The sequence below is a fragment of the Hippocampus bargibanti genome, linkage group LG07 (genome assembly GCF_051943395.1).
Source record: "Hippocampus bargibanti isolate YZ-2025 linkage group LG07, ASM5194339v1, whole genome shotgun sequence".
Taxonomy (NCBI): domain Eukaryota; kingdom Metazoa; phylum Chordata; class Actinopteri; order Syngnathiformes; family Syngnathidae; genus Hippocampus; species Hippocampus bargibanti.
This window is the reverse complement of record NC_142740.1, coordinates 9,654,950-9,677,364: the sequence shown is the minus strand read 5'-3', so window position 1 is coordinate 9,677,364 and position 22,415 is coordinate 9,654,950. Positions and strand designations below refer to the sequence as shown.

At 43.8% G+C, this 22,415-nt stretch overlaps 1 protein-coding gene across 3 annotated transcripts in view; it reads left to right on the top strand.

Annotated features, from left to right (window-relative positions):
• The first annotated feature begins 1,559 nt into the window (after positions 1-1,559).
• Positions 1,560-22,415, top strand: part of ect2 (epithelial cell transforming 2) — a 97,837-nt gene continuing 76,981 nt past the window's right edge. Inside the window, exons 1-3 of one of the 3 annotated variants that reach the window (XM_089000095.1) lie at positions 1,560-1,957; positions 2,524-2,668; positions 20,148-20,227. In XM_089000095.1, the coding sequence (XP_088856221.1) occupies positions 2,533-2,668; positions 20,148-20,227 (216 nt within the window). In that variant the 5' untranslated portion in view covers positions 1,560-1,957; positions 2,524-2,532. Of the gene's footprint in view, positions 1,958-2,523; positions 2,669-15,099; positions 15,180-20,147; positions 20,228-22,415 lie in introns of all 3 variants that reach the window. The other 2 variants (XM_089000093.1, XM_089000094.1) reach the window with 2 other exon arrangements.

Here is a 22,415-nt window from a genome sequence, read left to right as displayed (position 1 = left end):
CAGCTCTGGTCGAATCGCCGCCAGAGTCCAGATCTTCTCTTTCATCGGTTTCTTCGTTTGCAAACGGTTCAAATTGATACAGAAGGACTCCTTCAATCGATCGCATACCACTTCTATTTTCCTCCTCTGAACTATTTGAATCATATTCATAACTGGATGAGTGACAAGAAAGGATCATCTCTGAATCTGAACTCTCTGAAGCGATTGTTTTGATTCTGGAGCAAGGCAGTTTGTGAAGGAGGTTCCTGACGAAACGTCACAAACATGGGGGCGGGACATCCTGAATCTCTCCAGTTTCAATCTCATTTGTGGCAGTTTTGGGCAACTTTAAGTCATTTTATTGTTTTTTTGCGTTTGACTAAAAATATCAGCCTGCGTATGTTGGGTATTTTGGATTCTATAAAATGATTTTCTGATGTCAGCTAGGAAACAAAAATGGTATCGGTTGTCCTTAAGTTAAGGCTGTTTTTCAGCACCTGCCAATGCTTGTTTAGATCAACTTGTTAGCAGTTGGAATAAAGACGTGCTACAGTCAGTCGTGAGAAAATCAAAATACCATGGTAGAAGCTTTACGAAACTCAAAATGCCATTGCAGAGGCTTTACTAAACAAAATATAAGCAGAATTAATCATTCAATGGTTAACAGTTTCTAAAATCAAAGTACTGTATTGCACAAGTACCCATCCACATTTTTACATTCTGAGTCGATCAAATATGGACTGATGAATCCACCTCGTGTTTGCTTCTGCAAGTTTTTTAAGTGTAGCAACTTGCACATTGCACTTGGATTTAATCCTGTTGAACACAAAGTCGGTGTTTGTCGCGATTGTAAAACATTTATTGGATCGTTACGCGTATAAAAAAAATGCTACGTCATCGTTGAAGACGTTTCCATCAAATTACGACATCGTTGACCAATCATCTCAACACATCATAAAATTTGTACATCCTCCTTAATCAATTGCATTTTTGGCTGTAAGTACAACCAGATAATTATAATATGAACGTGCAATAACAGTTGCACTCAGTTATCTTTGGCCCCACTACACTTCCATAAAATTTGCGTGACATAAGGTTGTTTTGATGAGAAGGTTTCTTCAGCCATCATCTGTACTTTTTTGAAGGTGTCGGACGTTTCGCTTCTTATCCAAAAGGCGCAGGGAGTAGTCCTCTGCTCCCCCCAACCTGAGAGTAGGGACCTATCATAGCTGTGCCCGGCGTCGCCATGTCTGGACATTAGGGATATATATATATAGGGCCGATACTACCAGTAAGACTCTATTTCGCTCTTGGAGCCTCTTGGATAAAAAGCGAAACGTCCGACACCTCCAAAAAAGTACAGATGACGGCTGAAGAAACCTTCTCATGGACAACTCCTGTACGACTGAGAGCTTACACATACATGAGGTTGTTTTGTCACTATCACTGATGCCTTATATTCTCAATCAATTTTCGAAAAACTGGTCAAGCGTTGTACGCAAATTACTTTTAAAATACTCGTGAAAAATAATACGAATCACACACAGTTGTAAAAAAAAAAGTCCACACTCGTTGCTTGTCGAGATTTGAACGAGTAACCAATCAAAAGCATGCCAGGGCGGAACCTGCACTTCTCTCGTTATTCTTGTCCAATCCGCGCGCGGTTCAATGTTTTCCGTACTTTTTGAACTGAAACTGTGCAGAGGTTGTCATTTCTTTATCCAGTACGAATTTCTCTTCGTTCAAGAAACTTCGGAACTACACGTCGACTAGGATTATAAAACGATGTTTAAGAGGACTAACGGGGGACTCTACTTTTAAACAAGAGATGCTCTGGAATCAAAAGAAGATCGAGATGGTTTTGTGAGGCATTTAGCTACACAGCTAAATTAGCTTCAGAGTTTACCGGAGCTGGCGAAACGGCAAGTTTTGTGGAATTGTTGTTTGAACAGAATATTCACTCCGGACTGAATTCCGAGTACGTAAAATAACCTGAAATTGTGCGCAGTTTTGAATATTTTTTTACGTGTTCTGCTAAAGGCCGAGCAACCCAACGATGTATATTCCAAGCATGATCGTTTGAATTTCTGGATGCTTCAACGGACTGTAGTAGCCAGAAAAGGAGCGTATTGGTAAAATTAAACAGGTTTTCGGTTATATTCTGAGAAAAATGTCATTTAATCCCAATTACACGTCTAGGGTAATAACGTCTCTTGTTTGACGAAGTTTTGACAAGTACAATACAAACCCAGTTGGCTTTTAATGGCGCAAATTGTATTCTGAAGTTCAATGCTCGTCATGAGAATAAATGCATGTTGTTTGTACAGAAGCGACGGGATAAACAATAACAAAAATTAAGCAGTAATTTTATATTACTGTGTTCAATCCAAAGGCTTTCAAATTTGACACCGTTTCTATTCATGGACTGCGGCACAAAGTTATTGAGCAAGTCGTTAAGTCACGTTTGTTTCCCCCTCCCCAATGTTTGTTTTTCCACTTGCTGCCCGTCATGTTAATTCTGTATCATTCTTGGTTATATTATAGCCCCTTGAGATGGCTGACAATAGCAATTTAATGTTTGGAACAGCCGCGAGTCTTCTCGTGGATTCATCCGTATATGACTCAACAAGGATAGAAGAAACCAACAAACACTCTATACTTCTCGGCATGGGAGGAAATAATGGAGAAGGTAAGTCTCCATTGGATGATACGTGCATCATTTGTTCATTTGTTTCTGAATACAAAGCGTGAACTATGTGAAACTATGTGTTTTGTCAATACTTGTTCCAAAAAATTAAGACTCGTTTTCGAATGCAAAACATGAGATTTGGATTTTTCGTGTACGTCGGAAATTGTTTATTTTATTTATTGTTTAGTTTTGTCTACTTGGGAAATCTAGTTAAATCAGGCCCTCTCAATTTTAGAATTTGCCGCCCTTTTTTAATTTCCCAGATGCATCCCTGCATTTACGTCTGTGTAAACTCTCAGTCGTACAGGAGTGGTCCATCGATGAGAAGGTTTCTTCAGCCGTCATCATTGTACAGATGACGGCTGAAGAAACCTTCTCATCGATCCCTGCATTTATATTCCACATGATGGTGCAGTGGAACAAATGCGACCTCATGATGCATTGGCCAAAAAGCAAACCATTTGGATGGAAATCCTCATTGCTTCATGATGCCTCATTTTGCCATCACTACAATAATGCACTTAATTTTGGAGTCAACCAATCCTCTAGTAAGCATCTCAGCCGGTCCAGAATGCCGCTGCTCGCCTCTTGTCTGGTACTCATAAGAGGCAGCACATACTTCCCACTCTGGGAATAGGAGGTATCCTATTATTTGTTTTCAGATCTTTAAATGAACTCCCGCCACCTTACCTCTCCGAGCTCATCTGGCCCTACACACCTCCCTGGCGCCTCAGGTCTGCTGACCAGACATTATTAAAAGTACCAAGAACTAAACGGAGGCTCAAATGGGAATGAGCCTTTTCGATTGCTGGTCCCGCTCTCTGGAATGACCTCCCACTGAAAATCCAGCCAGCCCCCATCTGCCGCTCTTTAAAACACGGCCCAGAACTCACCTGTTCTCTTTGGCATTTGAATTCATAATAATCATAATAATCTTCATAATTATCTACATATACAGCGATCCCTCGCTACTTCGCGGTTCACATATCGTGGCTTCAGTGCATCGCTGATTTTTTTTCAGGGGAAAAAAAAAATATTTTTATTTATTTATTTTTGAAGGAGTCTTTCTCCGAGAGAAGAACATTGTTCTCGGTAGTTGTTGGCACTCTTTCTTTTTTGTCTTCTTTTTGAGAATAGAAGGGGGAAAATATATTAATGGCATGCAAATGTGCAAACAAATAAAGTAAAAGAAACAACACTGCAGACAAAGTAGAATAAAATCAAACACACTGGCTTTTACAGCTCATGGAGCAGAAAGACAAAAAAAGAGAGTGCCAACAACTACCGATAACAATGTTCTTCTCTCGGAGAAAGACTCCTTAAAAAAAAAGTTGTTTTTTTAAACGACATTGTACTTCGCGGATTTCACCGATCGCGGTCTATTTTTGGAACATATCTCCCGCGATAAACAAGGGTTCACTGTATGTTTATATATATATATATATATATATATATATATATATATATATATATATATATATATATATATATATATATATATATATATATATATATATATATTTTTGACGCCGGGAGTACAACTTCCACAACTTCTCTGCCCGGGTGGCCGACCACTTTTTCCAGAAAAAAAAAAGAACGATTTTTTTTTTTTTTTTTTTTTTTTTTTTTCAAATCAAACGTTTGCTTTCTTCCGATTTTGAAATATTCTTTCGGTTTGAAATTTCGGTTCGTTTGGCATTTTTAATTTCGGTTCGTTTGGCAATTGACATCCTCGGCAGCCAGTCAGAAGCCTGCATCGAATAACTTCGTGCTTCCGGGTGTATTTGCATATCATTTTCAAAAGTAGATGCACAGAGAACACAAGAAAAATGGATAAGTGGTTAGAAATCAAGCCAAATCCTCACCCCCAGAAGAGAGACTCAATAGAAGCTAACAAAATTTATGACGCTCCAAAACGTAAACGTACATTGAGAGCATCGTGGAAAGAGGAGTTTACGTGGCTTGTAGTAGACGACGCAACGCAAATATTGCACTGTGCAACCTGGCTGGAAGTGTATGGACAAACCACAACCTGAGCAAAATCATCAGCAAAAGATATTTACGACAAATTAAGCAAGGGAGCATTTGTGGTAGGTACATCAATTACTTAATTTTAAAGTATTCTGATTATCAATCCTTAACACTTTGCAACAATGTTTTTTTTTGCGATTAGTCGTCTTATTGTGTTTCAAAAAAATCGGGCAGGCAGCTTTATGGCCGGGGAGGCAACTTTTCAGTGGTCTGCCCAGGTGTCCGATAACTTTTTGTCATGAGTTTCAGACACTGTGTGTATATATACAGTAAAGTCTCGTTATATCGATACTCAAGGGAGTCCGAAAAAATATGGATATAACCGGGACTATCGATATATCCGATCCTGCGCCGAACTGCATTAAACAAACGCCGCCAAAAGAGGGCAGCCAAGCGCCATATAAGAAACGGAGCTGGCCATTAGCTCCCTTTTGTTTTGGGGTGAGAGATGTTCCCCCAATGTTGCCGCAAAATGGCACATATAATTCTTTAATGATTGTAAACATGTATGCTTTAATCTTCAGAACTACAGTGTATTTGAAACATATTCATAACTGGATGTGTAACAAGAAAGCATATTATCCGAATCTGAAGCCATTGTTTGGATTCACAAGCAATGCAAGACGTCTTGGCGTGAAGTCATTTTTATTTGCATTTGAATAAAAAGTGACATCGGCTGTCCTTTAATACACAGTATGGAATGTTAATAATTTTCAAAATCATCGCGCTTCAGCAGACAAAACAAGAAACATTGTTGCAAAAAACGATTGCATTCATATACAGTACAGTGGGCATGTACATAACACAACAGGGAAACTGCAACGCTTACATCTTACTGTATTATGTATACAATTTAAAAAAGTCATCAATCTTCTTCTGCTTCCCATTTTTACCTTTTAACACAAACACTTCAATCTCGTCTGCTACACACGAGCTAGCGTCTGAAAATGAAAATGGCTCTGCTACACGGGTGCTGGGCACGTAACCAAGTCACCTGACCAAGTCGACCAATGGCGCGACTGATGGCGTGACACGTAACCAAGACACGTGACCAAGTTGACCAATGGCGCGACCGATGGCGTGTCACGTGACAAAGTCACACGGCCAAGTCGACCAATAGCGCGACCGATGGTGGCTCATGTGACCAAGTCGACCAATGGCGCGACCGATGGCGGCTCACGTAACAAGACGCGTGACCAAGTTGACCAATGGCGCGACGGATATATCGATATAAACAACAAAAATGGCCGGCGGGGGATGAAAAGGAGCACCGTAATAACCGGATTATCGTAATAACCGGGTATCGTACTAAACGGTACTAATTATACATAAAAAGACTAGAAATGTGCAAGGGAAATGAAAATAGTATCGTAATAAGCAGTACTATCGATATAACCGATATCGATATAACGAGACTTTACTGTATATTGTGATATCATGAGAGGCTTGCTGTCAGCGGGACGGGACAAGAAGTGCAATGGACGACAGGTTTGGATGCAAAGAAAAAGGTTTTAATCAAGGGTTCCAGGGGGAATTCACAAGCAACAAAGGTTTGAATAGTGTCTCTTCCAATACTTATCAAAACTTATAAAGTCTCTTCTGATGCTTAAATCCAAATAAAGTCTCTTCTGCTACTTAAATCCAAATAAAGTCCCTTCTGAGGTAAAAACTGAAGACGGGGGTTCTTTACAAGAGTCTCTAGGCCTCACCCCTCTTGACGTCCTCGTCATGTAGCCTAGCCACCTTAGCTAGGTTCAAATCTAGTATCCAGTCGTGTGGTCCCAACTGGCAATGAGTTCCACGCAGCAATCAGTTTCTCCACAGAGCACAGCAACAGAGCTTGTCTTCCCCGCCCTGCACACTCAGATGCTTTCTGCCTTAAAAGCCTTGCTTGCCAATATAGCCGTGATCAACCACAGGTGTGGGGTTTTAATTGCTGCCTTCCACCAGATGGGGCCAAAACTCTCTCTGGGTGAAGCCATCTTAGGAGAATGTACTTGCCCTCAAGGACACAGCCTCTCGTGACATCACTCATCCCCCCCCCCCCCCTTGAGACCGACGTCCTCGGCGGGGTGAAGGATGCGAAACAGGCCAGGAAGGCCTCCCTTCGGGAGAGGGCATCTGCATTGCCTTGGCGCTTGCCAGTCCTGTGGACAACAGAAAAGTTAAAGGCCTGCAGACTCAAGAACCACCTGGTTACTCTGCTGTTGGTCTCCTTGTTCCTGGCCATCCATTGGAGAGGAGCATGATCAGAGACCACCGTGAAGCGTCTTCCCAGGAGATAGAAGCGCAATGACTCCAGCGCCCATGTAATGGCAAGGCACTCCTTTTCCACTGTGGAAAGTTCTTTTCCCTGGGCAACAGCTTCCTGCTAAGGTAAAGGATGGGATGTTCCTCTGCTCCATGTAATTGTGAGAGTACGGCCCCCAGACCAACTTCTGACGCATCAGCTTGGACAATGAAGTCCTTGCTAAAGTCTGGAGCCACCAGGATCGGACTGGAGCACAGCGCCTCTTTCAGATTGATGAAGGCCATTTCGGCCTCTGGGTTCCATTTCACCAACCGGGAGTGTTTTTTGGTCGTTAATTCTGTCATGGGGGCTGCTATTGTCGCAAAGTCAGCGATAAATCGTCTCTAGTAGCCAGCCAGGCCTAAGAACGACCTCACCTACTTTTTGGAAAGGGGCTGGGGCCAATCTTGTATGGCCCGTAGTTTTGCCTCTTGAGGCTTCACCAGGCCTCGTCCTATAGTGTAGCCCAGGTAGTTGGTCTTGCCAAACACCAATCAGCACTTTTTCGGGTTTGCTTTGAGACCTGCTTTTCTGAGGGAGTCAATCACAGCTTGCACTCGGGGTAAGTGACTCTCCCAGTCGGGACTCTGTATGACGACGTCATCCAAGTATGCTCCTGCGTACCTCTTGTGGGGGGTGAGAATCCGATCCATTAGGCGCTGAAACGTGGCGGGTGCTCCATGGAGACCAAACGGGAGCCTGTTGTACTGGTAGAGTCCCTCAGGTGTGGCGAATGCTGTCTTCTCCTTTGATGCCGGGGTCAGGGCCACCTGCCAATAACCCTTTGTGAGGTCGAGAGTGGTGATGAAGCGTGCCTGTCCCAGGGAGTCAATAAGATCATCAACACGAGGCATCGGATACGCATTAAATTCAGACACCTCATTCAACTTCCGATAGTCATTACAGTATCGTATTGACCCGTCTGGCTTGGGAACCAACACGATCGGACTTGCCCAGGCACTTTGGGACTCCTCAATTATTCCAAGTTCCAGCATCTTCCTTATCTCATCTTGAATAGCTGCCTTACGGGCCTCCGGCACCCGGTATGGACGTTGGTGGACTGTTTTTCCAGGTGTGGTGCGTATCTCGTGTCGCACCACGTCCGTGTGTCCAGGTATGGAGGAGAAGACGTCTTGGTTACGCTCAACCAATTCGAGGGTCAGCTGGCGTTGGTGTGGGGACAAACTTGGACCCGTCTGGACGTCTTCTCTGGCCGGTTCCTTCGCCTCGCTGGGGGGTAGGCAACTAAACAGCGCCTCTCTGGCATGCCATTTCTTTAGGAGATTAACGTGATAAATCTGCTCCGGTTTCCTCTTACCAGGTTGCCTCACCTTGTAGTTTACCTCCCCCACGCGTTCGATGACCTCAAAGGCCCCTGCCAGGATGCCAGGAACTTGCACTCCACGGTGGTTACCAAGACCAGCACTCGGTCCCCTGGCTTGAACTCTCGAGGCTGGGCAGGTCTATTGTAGGAGGCTTGCTGCTGTCGTTGGGCCGCTTCCATGTGTTCTCGCACTATGGGGTAAATGGCCTTCATCCTTTCCCGCATGTCCCCCACATACTCGATGAGGGTACGTTGTCGGCACGGCTGCTCTTCCCAAGCCTCTTTGGCGATATCCAGCAGTCCCCGGGGCCTGTAAGAGTACAACAACTCAAAGGGTGAGAAACCGGTAGAAGACTGTGGTACCTCCCTCACGGCAAACAGCAAGTATGGGAGCAGTTGATCCCAGTTTCGGCCATCTTCTTTGATAACTTTCCTCATCATGGCCTTGAGTGTTTTGTTGAATCGCTCTACCAGTCCATCTGTCTGTGGGTGGTAGATGGAGGTTCTCAGCTGCTTGACCTTGAGCAGGGCACACAGGTCCTTCATGACCTTGGACATAAAGGGGGTTCCCTGGTCGGTCAGTATCTCCTTTGGGATCCCTACCCGGCTGGCGAGAGCAAACAGTTCCTTTGCGATCTGCTTTGTGGTAGCCTTTCTGAGGGGGACAGCTTCTGGGAACCGGGTGGCATAATCGATCATAACTAAAATATACTGGTGTCCCCTAGCACTTTTTGGTAGGAGTGCGACTATGTCCAGTCCAAGCCTCTGAAAAGGGGTCTCAATGATGGGTAAGGGAATTAGCGGGTTTCTGTATGTGGGCTTGGGCGCCACCTGTTGGCACTCGGGGCAAGAACGATAATAGTTCTCCACATCCTTGTGCACCCCTGGCCAGAAGAACCGTTGCAAGATTCTCTCTTTTGTCTTTTCGACCTCTAGGTGTCCCCCTAGCAGGTGTGTGTGTGCCAAGTCCAGTACTGTAGCTCGGTGTGGCTGTGGCACAAGAAGTTGTTCACGTACTTCATCATTTTGCTTCGTTACCTGGTATAATAGCCCCCGATCAACAGCAAAATGGGGGTATGTGGGACTTGTCCTTTCCTCCAGTACTACACCCTCTAAAACCTGCACATTCTTCATGGCGTTGGCAAGGGTAGGATCCTGTAACTGTGCTGTACCATACCGGCCTGTTAGAGGAGGCAGCTTCTGGGTCCCTGGATTCTCATCACCACTGGAAGCCGGGAGATTTTCTGGGGCTGGAGTCTCTTCGGCTGTCTCTGGGCCAGACTCCGTCGCCGGTGGTGCATTCGCTGTCCCTAGGAGAGCACAGGCTGGGGAGAGTGAATTAGGGGGGTAGGCTTGAGTATTCATTGCACGTGTCTTACCTCTCCCCTTCCGAGGTAGTCGGGCCAGTCTTTCCTGTCTTTCTCTCCACAGTGGGTGAAAGGCGGGGCAGTCGCGTCCAATCAGGAGGAGGACAGGGAGAGAGTCAACCACACCAGCTACCGTGCGGATGATTCCCGTGGTTGTGGTCACGGTGAGTTCAGTAGTGTGGTACTCTCTGGTGTCTCCGTGGACACAGGAGACGGGAAGGGTATTCACTGGAGAGAACCTGGTTGGATCGACCAGCTTTTGGCGCACCAAGGTGACCAGGCTTCCGGAGTCCAGCAGGGCTTCAACATCCTGTTGATTCGCTGTCACTGGACAGGTGGGGGGTCTTGTTAGTGAGCTTTCACTCCCCCCCCCCCCCAGGAGGGAGGCATCATGAGCAGGGTGGGCACTGGAAGAGTCAGCGGTCGGCGTGGACTCTTCCGTTGGTTTTCCACACTGTCATGAGATGTGTCCCGTCTCTCCGCATCTGTAGCATTGTCTGAGCTCAGTGCCCCTGGGTATCCACCACTGCCTGGGTGGGCTTCTGATGCCGCCTGGAACCATCTTGGCTGTGTTGGGGAGCTTGGGCACCTTTGGGCGGGCCATTCCCGTCCTGGGTGGAGATGTGTTGCCGGTTTCCCTCTTGGTCGTTCGCAGCATCTCCTGACTTGCGAGATGCTCCACTGCTGCCACTGTTTGACACGCAGTAGTCAGCGACTGCTGACTGATTATCCTTTTTGCCTCATGGGGCAGGGCCCGTAAGTAGCGATCCACTACAATGGCCTCGACCACCTCAGCTGCCGTGTTCCTCTCCGGTTCCAGCCACTTACGGGCGATGCGGGCCAATTCGTGCATCTGTGCCCGTGGAGGTTGGTCTGGCTGGAACGTCCAGGTGTGGAAGCGCTGTGCCATCCCGAACTTGGTGAGCCCATGTCGGCTGAGAATCTCAGCTTTTAGATAATCGTAGTCTTCTGCTCTTTTTGCGGTCAAGTCCAGGACAACATTCAGCGATTCCCCTGTCAGGAAGGGTGCCAGCAATCCCACCCATTGCTGCTTGGGCCACCTTTTTCTAGTGACTGTTGCTTCAAAGGTATGCAGGTACGTCTCAATATCATCCGTCACCCCCATCTTGGCTTAAAAACCACCCGCTTTCACCCGGGGCATGTTCTTGGCGGCCAATTGTTTTTGCAAGAGCAATTCCTCTGCCTTCAGTTCATTTGCTCTCTTTTGCTCCTCTAGGAGAGACAAATTGGCCTGATATTGGGCTTCCTGACTTGCGAGAAGGGTTTTCAAAATGTCTTCCATTTTTTTTTTTTTTTTTTTTGTAATTCAAGATATTTTCAATTTGGAAAAAACAAAATGCAAACCATCTATGTCCATGCACTTATTAACGCTTGTCCAGTGGCCGCATCCTCCACCATATGTGATATCATGAGAGGCCAGCTCTCAGCGGGACAGGACAAGAAGCGCAATGGGCGACAGGTTTGAATACAAACAAAGGTTTTAATAAAGGGGTTTCAGGGGGAATTGACAAGCAACAAAGGCAAGAATAGTGTCTCTTCCAATACTTAAATCATAATAAAGTCTCTACTGAGGTAAAACTGAAGACGGAGTTCTTTTCCATGTGGTTCTAGGCCTCACCCCTCTTGATGTCCTTCTCAGGTAGCCTAGCCACCTTTAGCAAGGGTCCAAATCCAGTGTTCTGCCATATGGTCCCAACTGGCAATGAGTTCCACACAGCAATCAGTTTCTCCACAGAGCACAGCAACAGAGCTTGTCTTCCCCGCCCTGCACACTCAGAGGCTTTCTGCCTTAAAAGCCTTGCTTGCCAATCAAGCCGTGATCAGCCACAGGTGTGGGGTTTTAATTGCTGCCTTCCACCAGATGGGGCCAAAACTCCCTCTGGGTGAAGCCATCTTAGGGGAATGTGCTTGCCCTCCAGGACACAGCCTCTCGTGACATCACAATACACATATATATATATATATATATATATATATATATATATATATATATATATATATATATATATATATATATATATATAAATCTCGTCTCATCCCCCCCCATGGGTGGTGTCTGTCCCCCATTTTAGCTCGGGTCCTCTACCAGAGGCCAGGAAGCTTGAGGGTTCTGCGCAGTATCCGTGCTGTTCCCAGCACTGCGCTTTTCTGGACCGAGATATTCGATGTTGTTCCCGGGATCTGTTGCAACCACTCGTCGAGTTTGGGGGTCACTGCCCCGAGTGCTCCGACCACCACAGGCACGACTGTCACCTTTACCTTCCAGGCTCTCTCTTGCTCCTCTCTGAGCCCTTGGTATTTCTCGAGTTTCTCATGTTCCTTCTTTCTGATGTTTCCATCACTCTGGACCGCTACATCCACGACAACGGCTTTCCTTTGCCCTTTATCTATGACCACGATATCTGATTGGTTGGCCATTACCATCTTGTCAGTCTGTATCTGGAAGTCCCAGAGGATCTTTGCTCGGTCATTCTCTACTACCTCTGGAGGTGTTTCCCATTTTGACCTTGGGTTTTACAGTCCATACGCCGCACAGATGTTTTGGTAGACTATGCCAGCCACCTGGTTATGGCGCTCCATGTAGGCTTTCCCTGCCAGCATCTTACACCCGGCAGTTATGTGTTGGATTGTCTCAGGTGCCTCTTTGCACAACCTACGACTTGGGTCTTGCCTGGTGTGGTATATCCCTGCCTCTATGGCTCTGGTGCTCAGGGCCTGCTTTTGAGCAGCCAGAATGAGTGCCTCTGTGCTGTTCTTTAGGCCAGCCCTCTCTAGCCACTGATAAGACTTCTTGACATCAGCCAATTCAGTTATGGTTCGGTGGTACATCCCGTGTAGGGGCTTTCCCTCCCACGATTGTCCCTCTTCCAGCACCTCAATGCCTTTCTGTGCTTTGCTCATGTATTGATCCATGTGTCCACTTATCTTAGCCGCAATGATGCCTGACATGAGCTTCCATGTTGTGGAGAGACAGGTTATTGGCCGATAGTTGGAAGATACTGCACCCTTTGAGGGATCCTTCATGATCAGGATTGTTCGCCTTTCGGTTAGCCATCCTGGGTGAGTCCCATCCATCAGCAACTGGTTCATTTGTGCTGCTAGGCGCTCGTGTAGTGCTGTGAGTTTCTTTAGCCAGTAGGTGTGGACCATATCCGGGCCTGGTGCCGTCCAGTTTTTCATACCTGAGACTCTTTCTTGTATGTCTGCTGCTGTGATGGTAACTGGGTTCTGTTCAGGGAGGTTGGTGTGCTGCTCTTTCAAAGTCCCCAGCCATTGTGCACTGCTGTTATGTGCGACCTTCTTCTCCCATGTGCCTTTCCAGTATCTTTCATTTTCCAGCTTTGGAGGGTCTGCTCTGCTGTTAGAACCCTGCCACTGAGCATACACTTTCGCAGGTTGTGTTGCAAACAGCCTGTTCTTTTTTCTGGCCTCATTCTCTTTCATGTACCTCTTTAGGCGACTGGACAAGGCCTGGAGCCTTTGTTTGGCAGTTTCGAGTGCTTCAGGTATGGTTATCTGCATGTACCTCTTGGGTATTGGCCTTTTCTTCACACCTCCCTGGGTCTCCGTCAATTGACTCACATATTTCCGAGCCGCCTTGATCTTAGCCTCCAACCGTCTTTTCCAAGGTGGGTAACGAATCTCGTGGGTCTCACATTTGCTCTTGTAGCCAAGCATCTCTAGGATCACTGATGCTGAAGCGTATATGAGCTCATTGGTTTCCGTGATCTTTCCGGTCGGGATCGCTCTCAGTGCTGCATTCACAGTTTCCATGAGACTTTCAGATGGTACTTCACATAGCCGTTGTAATCGGGTTCTTGGTTGCCCAGTTTTCATTCTTGCCATGATCTTATCTCTCAGGTCAGTTGCTGCTTCGCTCAGCATTTCATTCATTGGGGCTGGCTTCCCAATTTCATCACTCATTGGGGCCTGCCTCCCAATCTCTGGTCTAATCTCTTCCTCTAATGTGGCAGCTTGGGACCCTTCACTTCGGAATTTGTGTTGTACCTCGTCAATCTCAAGTAGTGATAGCAATTGCCGTTTGTGGGTATTGGAACACTGAGCTACTAGTTGTTTCGTGGTCAACCGTGACTGTGGGTATCGAAGTAACCATTCAGACCCCATTCTCCGCATGTAACCCCTCTGACTAGGGTTGTTTGAGTAGTAGCATTCCAACAGAGCCATGTTATCGCATCTCGTCCATCTCAGCTTTGTTCCAGTAGCCCATTTTTCATCAGGGTGCTCTGGTTCCCCAGCACCTGACGCAGACCTTGTTTGGCCGGGCGACGTCTGAGCCGGCATGTCATTCCATTTATTGTCTCTCATCATTGTATGAGGTAGGCATTAGCGTGAAGGGTCTTGCCCAAGGACCCACACTGGATGATGTTTTTTGCGCGGGCAAAGATATATATATATATATATATATATATATATATATATATATATATATATATATATATATATATATATATATATATATATATATATATTATTTGTCTTGCAGTGGAGAAATTTACATTTCACAGCAGCAAAGTTGTGAAACGACAGAAAGAAGTAGAAAAACAAAATACAGGAGCTGCTGGAAAGGCTTCCACTCTTAAAATCAAGTCTTGAAGTTATATAATATACTTGTATAATTTATTATATTTTATTATTTTATGATATTTTGATTAATGTTTTTAAATGTAATATTTAGGAGTAAAATAGTAATTCGATCCCCCAAAAAATTAGTGATTATTTTACATGAATTTTGTTGCAAGTCAAACTCCTTTTATCGCTCAAAAAACGGCAGTGCAAGTTTTTTTTTTCGAAGCAAAAACCTACTAATTAAAAATAGTGATTGCACCTTACTATGAACATTGAGAGTAGTAGTATTAATACATTTTTAACTATACCCATCCCTCATCTGGTTAAATGTACAAATCATCAGGTAAAATTGTAGAAAATAAAATTGCTTGAAAGGTTTAGGGTAGAATTTATGAGTATGTGTTGTGATAACTCTTCTTGTCCATTAGTTTCTGAAAAAAGGAGGAAGTTAGGGTTTTCATTTGCCTAAATATTTTTCTTATTAGATTTTGGAATTTTACATTACATTTTTAATCCTGTTATTCCTCAATAATTTTGCTCAAGAATTAAATAACATCAGAATCTAATATTGGCACGTGCAGAAACTACTCATGCGAGGGTGTTGACATCGCAAGTGATGTTGAAATCGACAAAACTCTTTCTAAAAGATGCATAAATCAGAACAGCAAAAGCAAGACTTTCATGACATGGTATTGAACCTATTCTGTTTTTTCTTCAGCTTTGTTGCTGAATTAAAAAGAAAACCTAAATCCCCCTCCCCTCTTCAATGTCTATCTTTCTCTGTCTCTCTGATTCTCTCTATCACACACAGATGTTCCCCCAAAAGTGGAGCCCAGGATTATTCTCGTGGGAGAGGCAAGCAAAAATGCTCAACTAATCAAAGCACTGCAGGTAGATGGAGTCTTTACTTACTTACTTACTTACAAAATAACGTGAGTGTTTGTGTGTGCGTGGTTGCCTGTGTAAGTAATGTACATAACTACGTGCACACACACATTTTTTTTTATCTAAAAAGTTCTTAGTTGCATTTACACTCACACAATACATTTTTATTTATATTGTGCTTTCACAACAGCTGCAGCTGAGACAAATTGTTTGAGAAACAGTTAACACAAAATACAACAAATAACAAGACATGGACAGTCGTTCAACCGTAATCACTATTCCTGCATAACCTGTGTTGTTTGATGAACAGTGAGACCTCAACTTACGAACTTAATTGGTTCCCAGACGGAGTGTGTAAGGCGAAAAGTGTGTAAAAGTGTGTATATTCCCGGGTTTCCATAAAATATACTTTTCAACTAAATAAGCCTTAAACTACACACAACCTCCCTTATCTTATGTATAATAAATGTGCTATTGTTTTGTAATGAAAGAAATACACTGCACTGTATAATAAAGTCACTTTATACACATTTGTGATGGTCATTGATGGCTCCTAATTGACACCTGTTGCTTTCTGACTTGTAAGGTCTTACGAAACTGAGGTATCACATTATCATTCATCATGATGATTCTCATAGCATTTTCAGGATGGAACTGTTCAATAAAAGCCTGCACATCAACTGCTAAATGGCCTGCTTCTGCTTGTCCTCTTGAAGGCAAATCAAATTCTCTGTGTTGATGACGTCATTATGGTCAGCAACATTCACTTGAATGTCAATGTCATCTGCATTCACTTCGAGTCCCGTAGGTGCTGGCAGAGATTTTATTACAACAAAAGGCGCAAGTCCGATGATTCCACGGACGCGCAATAAACGCGACAAAAGAGGGCGGGCGGGGCGAATAAAATGGCACACTGGCGATCGGAAACCGGAAAGCAACAAACTTACGCGATCCCGTCTAACAATCACCTCGAGCAAAGCAAACTGTTTTTGGATTTGCCAGCACAAGACACAGCGATGAACTTTCGTCGTAAACATGTCACTGGTGAGGTGACAGTGACTCGTTGAAATGAAATGAAACTGAAGTGTCGCGAGCGGCGGCCCCGCCCCAGCTGTCAACTCGCACGTGACAATTTAGCGTGACTATTGACACACTGTTCCAGTGTGTGTGAAAACACTAGCTCTGATTGGCTTACCATGACACATGACTCTACCCTTTAGCCAATCACTTCCATCGCATCTTGACAAGGGGTGTGTTCAAGTGTAGCAACACAGAAACGTTGGCAAGTGTTTGTCCCTGCTCATTCAGTTAGACCAGGGGTGCTCATTATGTCGATCGCGATCTACTGGTCGATCTCGATCTACTGGTCGATCTCGGAGGTAGTACTGGTCGATCGCAGCGTGACAGTAAAAAAAAACAAACATTTGTCAGCCTATCAAACGTCCCGTCACTTGATTGACATACAGGGCAACCAGTCAGATGAAAACACAGACAGATTTTAAGTCATTGCTAAAACATTTGGTGATCAAAATGAGTGCAAAAGCTGGACCAAGTAAGAAGGCAAAAACATATTACTTTCATACGGAATGGGAGGTGGGCGTTTTCTTCGCGATGTCATTTTCAAAATGCGTATGGCAAAGTGCAGGCACAATGATGCGTTCACAGACTTCTTGAATTACCATTGCATAATCCACCAACAAGCGTTATGCGCTAAAATGCTCAACATGAGGAAATGTGCTACCTCCTTGACTGCATTATTCGGCTCCACTTATTTATGTGAGTCAGCCTCTCCCTACATGAAGATCATTAAGTCCAAATACCGTTCCACCATGACTGATAACATTTGGAAATGTGCTTGAGGCTGGCTGTCAGCAGCTACTGTCCGGACTATGCATCCCTGGCAGATTCAATTGAGTGCAAGTCATCAAAAGTAAACTCAGGTAATTACAAAAATTTTTCATAGTTATTTATTATGTTATGTATATGTAGTTATGTGTGTTATGCAATATTGGCTTATTCAGTTATGCAAGGTATATCAACATACATTGTACATACAAAGAATCCTTAATACATTTGAAAATAATTGTTTTGCATTTTTGTAGTGGGTAGATCATTTTGACTTGGTTGTTTGTATAAGTAGCTCGTATGCTGAAAAAGTGTGAGCAACCCTGAGTTAGACAATGCTTTCCAAACAGCCTAGAGTCATCAGAAGTTGTGCGCTATTCTCGAACCTGAACGCACCCCAAGTCATGGATGACAAATAAACAGAGCGGAGTAAACATGTACGGCTGGTAGTTTCTTCAATTTATTCAAAGTAACGCACCACATTTGAACTGAGGCTGAACACGAGCCTGTGGTGTTTATTCTCCGGTCCCATAATAGTAAAATTATCTGCAAAAAGCTCCTCGGAGACGATGGACGTGTGAATTCAGAGAGAGGAAAGTAGTGCCGGCTGGAGCACTGTTCGGTCGTGTGCTTCCGCCGAAGATCACTCCGCCAGATCCGAAGGTCGTGTGCTTTGGTGTTTCAGCCGTGGTGGGTGTGTATTATGAAAATAGTGCTTATTATAAGGTTTAATTTTCATAAATTTGACGCTCTTAAGACGAAAAGTTCGTAAGATAATGTGTTTGTAAATTGAGGTCTCACTGTAGTTTGATGAAAGAGGAGACTATGAGTGTTCTTTCATCTGTGAATCAGCGACATCATGTTCAAACCGTGTGTGTCCAACACACCCGCTAAAGCTAAATTGAAAGGAAACAAGCATCACTGATGGAACAAGGACAATTGTTTCTTCTCATTTTCCCATTTAAATCTACTTCAATTCCAATTACACATTCTCAATTTCAAATACACATGCAGTAGGTGCTCCAAGAAAACGCTCCTCTTTCCTCATCCTTTGCTCACAAATTGACCTCGGAACCGGGCAGATTCAGAAACTCGCGCCCCCTTGTCCGTGACGTCACTATTGGTCACACACTGCCTTGCTCCAGAATCAAAACAATGGCTTCAGAGAGTTCAGATTCAGAGAAGATGCTTTACTCCACCGGTTTGATGAGAGATACATGGAAAACCGGGTGGATCTTCATGGAGGCGGGCAGCCGAAGTCGGACCGCGACCGGGTTAATGATGGCCTCCACAGTGAAGGGGCCCGCGAAACGCGGACCCAATTTGGGGGTTGTCCCGGCCAGCCGTAGGTCCCTTGTGGACAACCAGACCTTCTGGCCCACCTGGTAGGCTGGCGCGGAACGGCGACGGCGATCCGCGACCCTTTGGTTCCGGACTGCCGTGCGTGATAGGGCTGCCCTGGTCTCCCTCCATACCCGATGGGCCCGCCGAAGATGGTGTTGTATCGACGGGACCTCCACCTCCCCTTCCTGTGTGGGAAAGAGCGGCGGCTGGTAATCGGGTTCTTGGTTGCCCAGTTTTCATTCTTGCCATGATCTTATCTCTCAGGTCAGTTGCTGCTTCGCTCAGCATTTCATTCATTGGGGCTGGCTTCCCAATTTCATCACTCATTGGGGCCTGCCTCCCAATCTCTGGTCTAATCTCTTCCTCTAATGTGGCAGCTTGGGACCCTTCACTTCGGAATTTGTGTTGTACCTCGTCAATCTCAAGTAGTGATAGCAATTGCCGTTTGTGGGTATTGGAACACTGAGCTACTAGTTGTTTCGTGGTCAACCGTGACTGTGGGTATCGAAGTAACCATTCAGACCCCATTCTCCGCATGTAACCCCTCTGACTAGGGTTGTTTGAGTAGTAGCATTCCAACAGAGCCATGTTATCGCATCTCGTCCATCTCAGCTTTGTTCCAGTAGCCCATTTTTCATCAGGGTGCTCTGGTTCCCCAGCACCTGACGCAGACCTTGTTTGGCCGGGCGACGTCTGAGCCGGCATGTCATTCCATTTATTGTCTCTCATCATTGTATGAGGTAGGCATTAGCGTGAAGGGTCTTGCCCAAGGACCCACACTGGATGATGTTTTTTGCGCGGGCAAAGATATATATATATATATATATATATATATATATATATATATATATATATATATATATATATATATATATTTATTTTGTCTTGCAGTGGAGAAATTTACATTTCACAGCAGCAAAGTTGTGAAACGACAGAAAGAAGTAGAAAAACAAAATACAGGAGCTGCTGGAAAGGCTTCCACTCTTAAAATCAAGTCTTGAAGTTATATAATATACTTGTATAATTTATTATATTTTATTATTTTATGATATTTTGATTAATGTTTTTAAATGTAATATTTAGGAGTAAAATAGTAATTCGATCCCCCAAAAAATTAGTGATTATTTTACATGAATTTTGTTGCAAGTCAAACTCCTTTTATCGCTCAAAAAACGGCAGTGCAAGTTTTTTTTTTCGAAGCAAAAACCTACTAATTAAAAATAGTGATTGCACCTTACTATGAACATTGAGAGTAGTAGTATTAATACATTTTTAACTATACCCATCCCTCATCTGGTTAAATGTACAAATCATCAGGTAAAATTGTAGAAAATAAAATTGCTTGAAAGGTTTAGGGTAGAATTTATGAGTATGTGTTGTGATAACTCTTCTTGTCCATTAGTTTCTGAAAAAAGGAGGAAGTTAGGGTTTTCATTTGCCTAAATATTTTTCTTATTAGATTTTGGAATTTTACATTACATTTTTAATCCTGTTATTCCTCAATAATTTTGCTCAAGAATTAAATAACATCAGAATCTAATATTGGCACGTGCAGAAACTACTCATGCGAGGGTGTTGACATCGCAAGTGATGTTGAAATCGACAAAACTCTTTCTAAAAGATGCATAAATCAGAACAGCAAAAGCAAGACTTTCATGACATGGTATTGAACCTATTCTGTTTTTTCTTCAGCTTTGTTGCTGAATTAAAAAGAAAACCTAAATCCCCCTCCCCTCTTCAATGTCTATCTTTCTCTGTCTCTCTGATTCTCTCTATCACACACAGATGTTCCCCCAAAAGTGGAGCCCAGGATTATTCTCGTGGGAGAGGCAAGCAAAAATGCTCAACTAATCAAAGCACTGCAGGTAGATGGAGTCTTTACTTACTTACTTACTTACAAAATAACGTGAGTGTTTGTGTGTGCGTGGTTGCCTGTGTAAGTAATGTACATAACTACGTGCACACACACATTTTTTTTTATCTAAAAAGTTCTTAGTTGCATTTACACTCACACAATACATTTTTATTTATATTGTGCTTTCACAACAGCTGCAGCTGAGACAAATTGTTTGAGAAACAGTTAACACAAAATACAACAAATAACAAGACATGGACAGTCGTTCAACCGTAATCACTATTCCTGCATAACCTGTGTTGTTTGATGAACAGTGAGACCTCAACTTACGAACTTAATTGGTTCCCAGACGGAGTGTGTAAGGCGAAAAGTGTGTAAAAGTGTGTATATTCCCGGGTTTCCATAAAATATACTTTTCAACTAAATAAGCCTTAAACTACACACAACCTCCCTTATCTTATGTATAATAAATGTGCTATTGTTTTGTAATGAAAGAAATACACTGCACTGTATAATAAAGTCACTTTATACACATTTGTGATGGTCATTGATGGCTCCTAATTGACACCTGTTGCTTTCTGACTTGTAAGGTCTTACGAAACTGAGGTATCACATTATCATTCATCATGATGATTCTCATAGCATTTTCAGGATGGAACTGTTCAATAAAAGCCTGCACATCAACTGCTAAATGGCCTGCTTCTGCTTGTCCTCTTGAAGGCAAATCAAATTCTCTGTGTTGATGACGTCATTATGGTCAGCAACATTCACTTGAATGTCAATGTCATCTGCATTCACTTCGAGTCCCGTAGGTGCTGGCAGAGATTTTATTACAACAAAAGGCGCAAGTCCGATGATTCCACGGACGCGCAATAAACGCGACAAAAGAGGGCGGGCGGGGCGAATAAAATGGCACACTGGCGATCGGAAACCGGAAAGCAACAAACTTACGCGATCCCGTCTAACAATCACCTCGAGCAAAGCAAACTGTTTTTGGATTTGCCAGCACAAGACACAGCGATGAACTTTCGTCGTAAACATGTCACTGGTGAGGTGACAGTGACTCGTTGAAATGAAATGAAACTGAAGTGTCGCGAGCGGCGGCCCCGCCCCAGCTGTCAACTCGCACGTGACAATTTAGCGTGACTATTGACACACTGTTCCAGTGTGTGTGAAAACACTAGCTCTGATTGGCTTACCATGACACATGACTCTACCCTTTAGCCAATCACTTCCATCGCATCTTGACAAGGGGTGTGTTCAAGTGTAGCAACACAGAAACGTTGGCAAGTGTTTGTCCCTGCTCATTCAGTTAGACCAGGGGTGCTCATTATGTCGATCGCGATCTACTGGTCGATCTCGATCTACTGGTCGATCTCGGAGGTAGTACTGGTCGATCGCAGCGTGACAGTAAAAAAAAACAAACATTTGTCAGCCTATCAAACGTCCCGTCACTTGATTGACATACAGGGCAACCAGTCAGATGAAAACACAGACAGATTTTAAGTCATTGCTAAAACATTTGGTGATCAAAATGAGTGCAAAAGCTGGACCAAGTAAGAAGGCAAAAACATATTACTTTCATACGGAATGGGAGGTGGGCGTTTTCTTCGCGATGTCATTTTCAAAATGCGTATGGCAAAGTGCAGGCACAATGATGCGTTCACAGACTTCTTGAATTACCATTGCATAATCCACCAACAAGCGTTATGCGCTAAAATGCTCAACATGAGGAAATGTGCTACCTCCTTGACTGCATTATTCGGCTCCACTTATTTATGTGAGTCAGCCTCTCCCTACATGAAGATCATTAAGTCCAAATACCGTTCCACCATGACTGATAACATTTGGAAATGTGCTTGAGGCTGGCTGTCAGCAGCTACTGTCCGGACTATGCATCCCTGGCAGATTCAATTGAGTGCAAGTCATCAAAAGTAAACTCAGGTAATTACAAAAATTTTTCATAGTTATTTATTATGTTATGTATATGTAGTTATGTGTGTTATGCAATATTGGCTTATTCAGTTATGCAAGGTATATCAACATACATTGTACATACAAAGAATCCTTAATACATTTGAAAATAATTGTTTTGCATTTTTGTAGTGGGTAGATCATTTTGACTTGGTTGTTTGTATAAGTAGCTCGTATGCTGAAAAAGTGTGAGCAACCCTGAGTTAGACAATGCTTTCCAAACA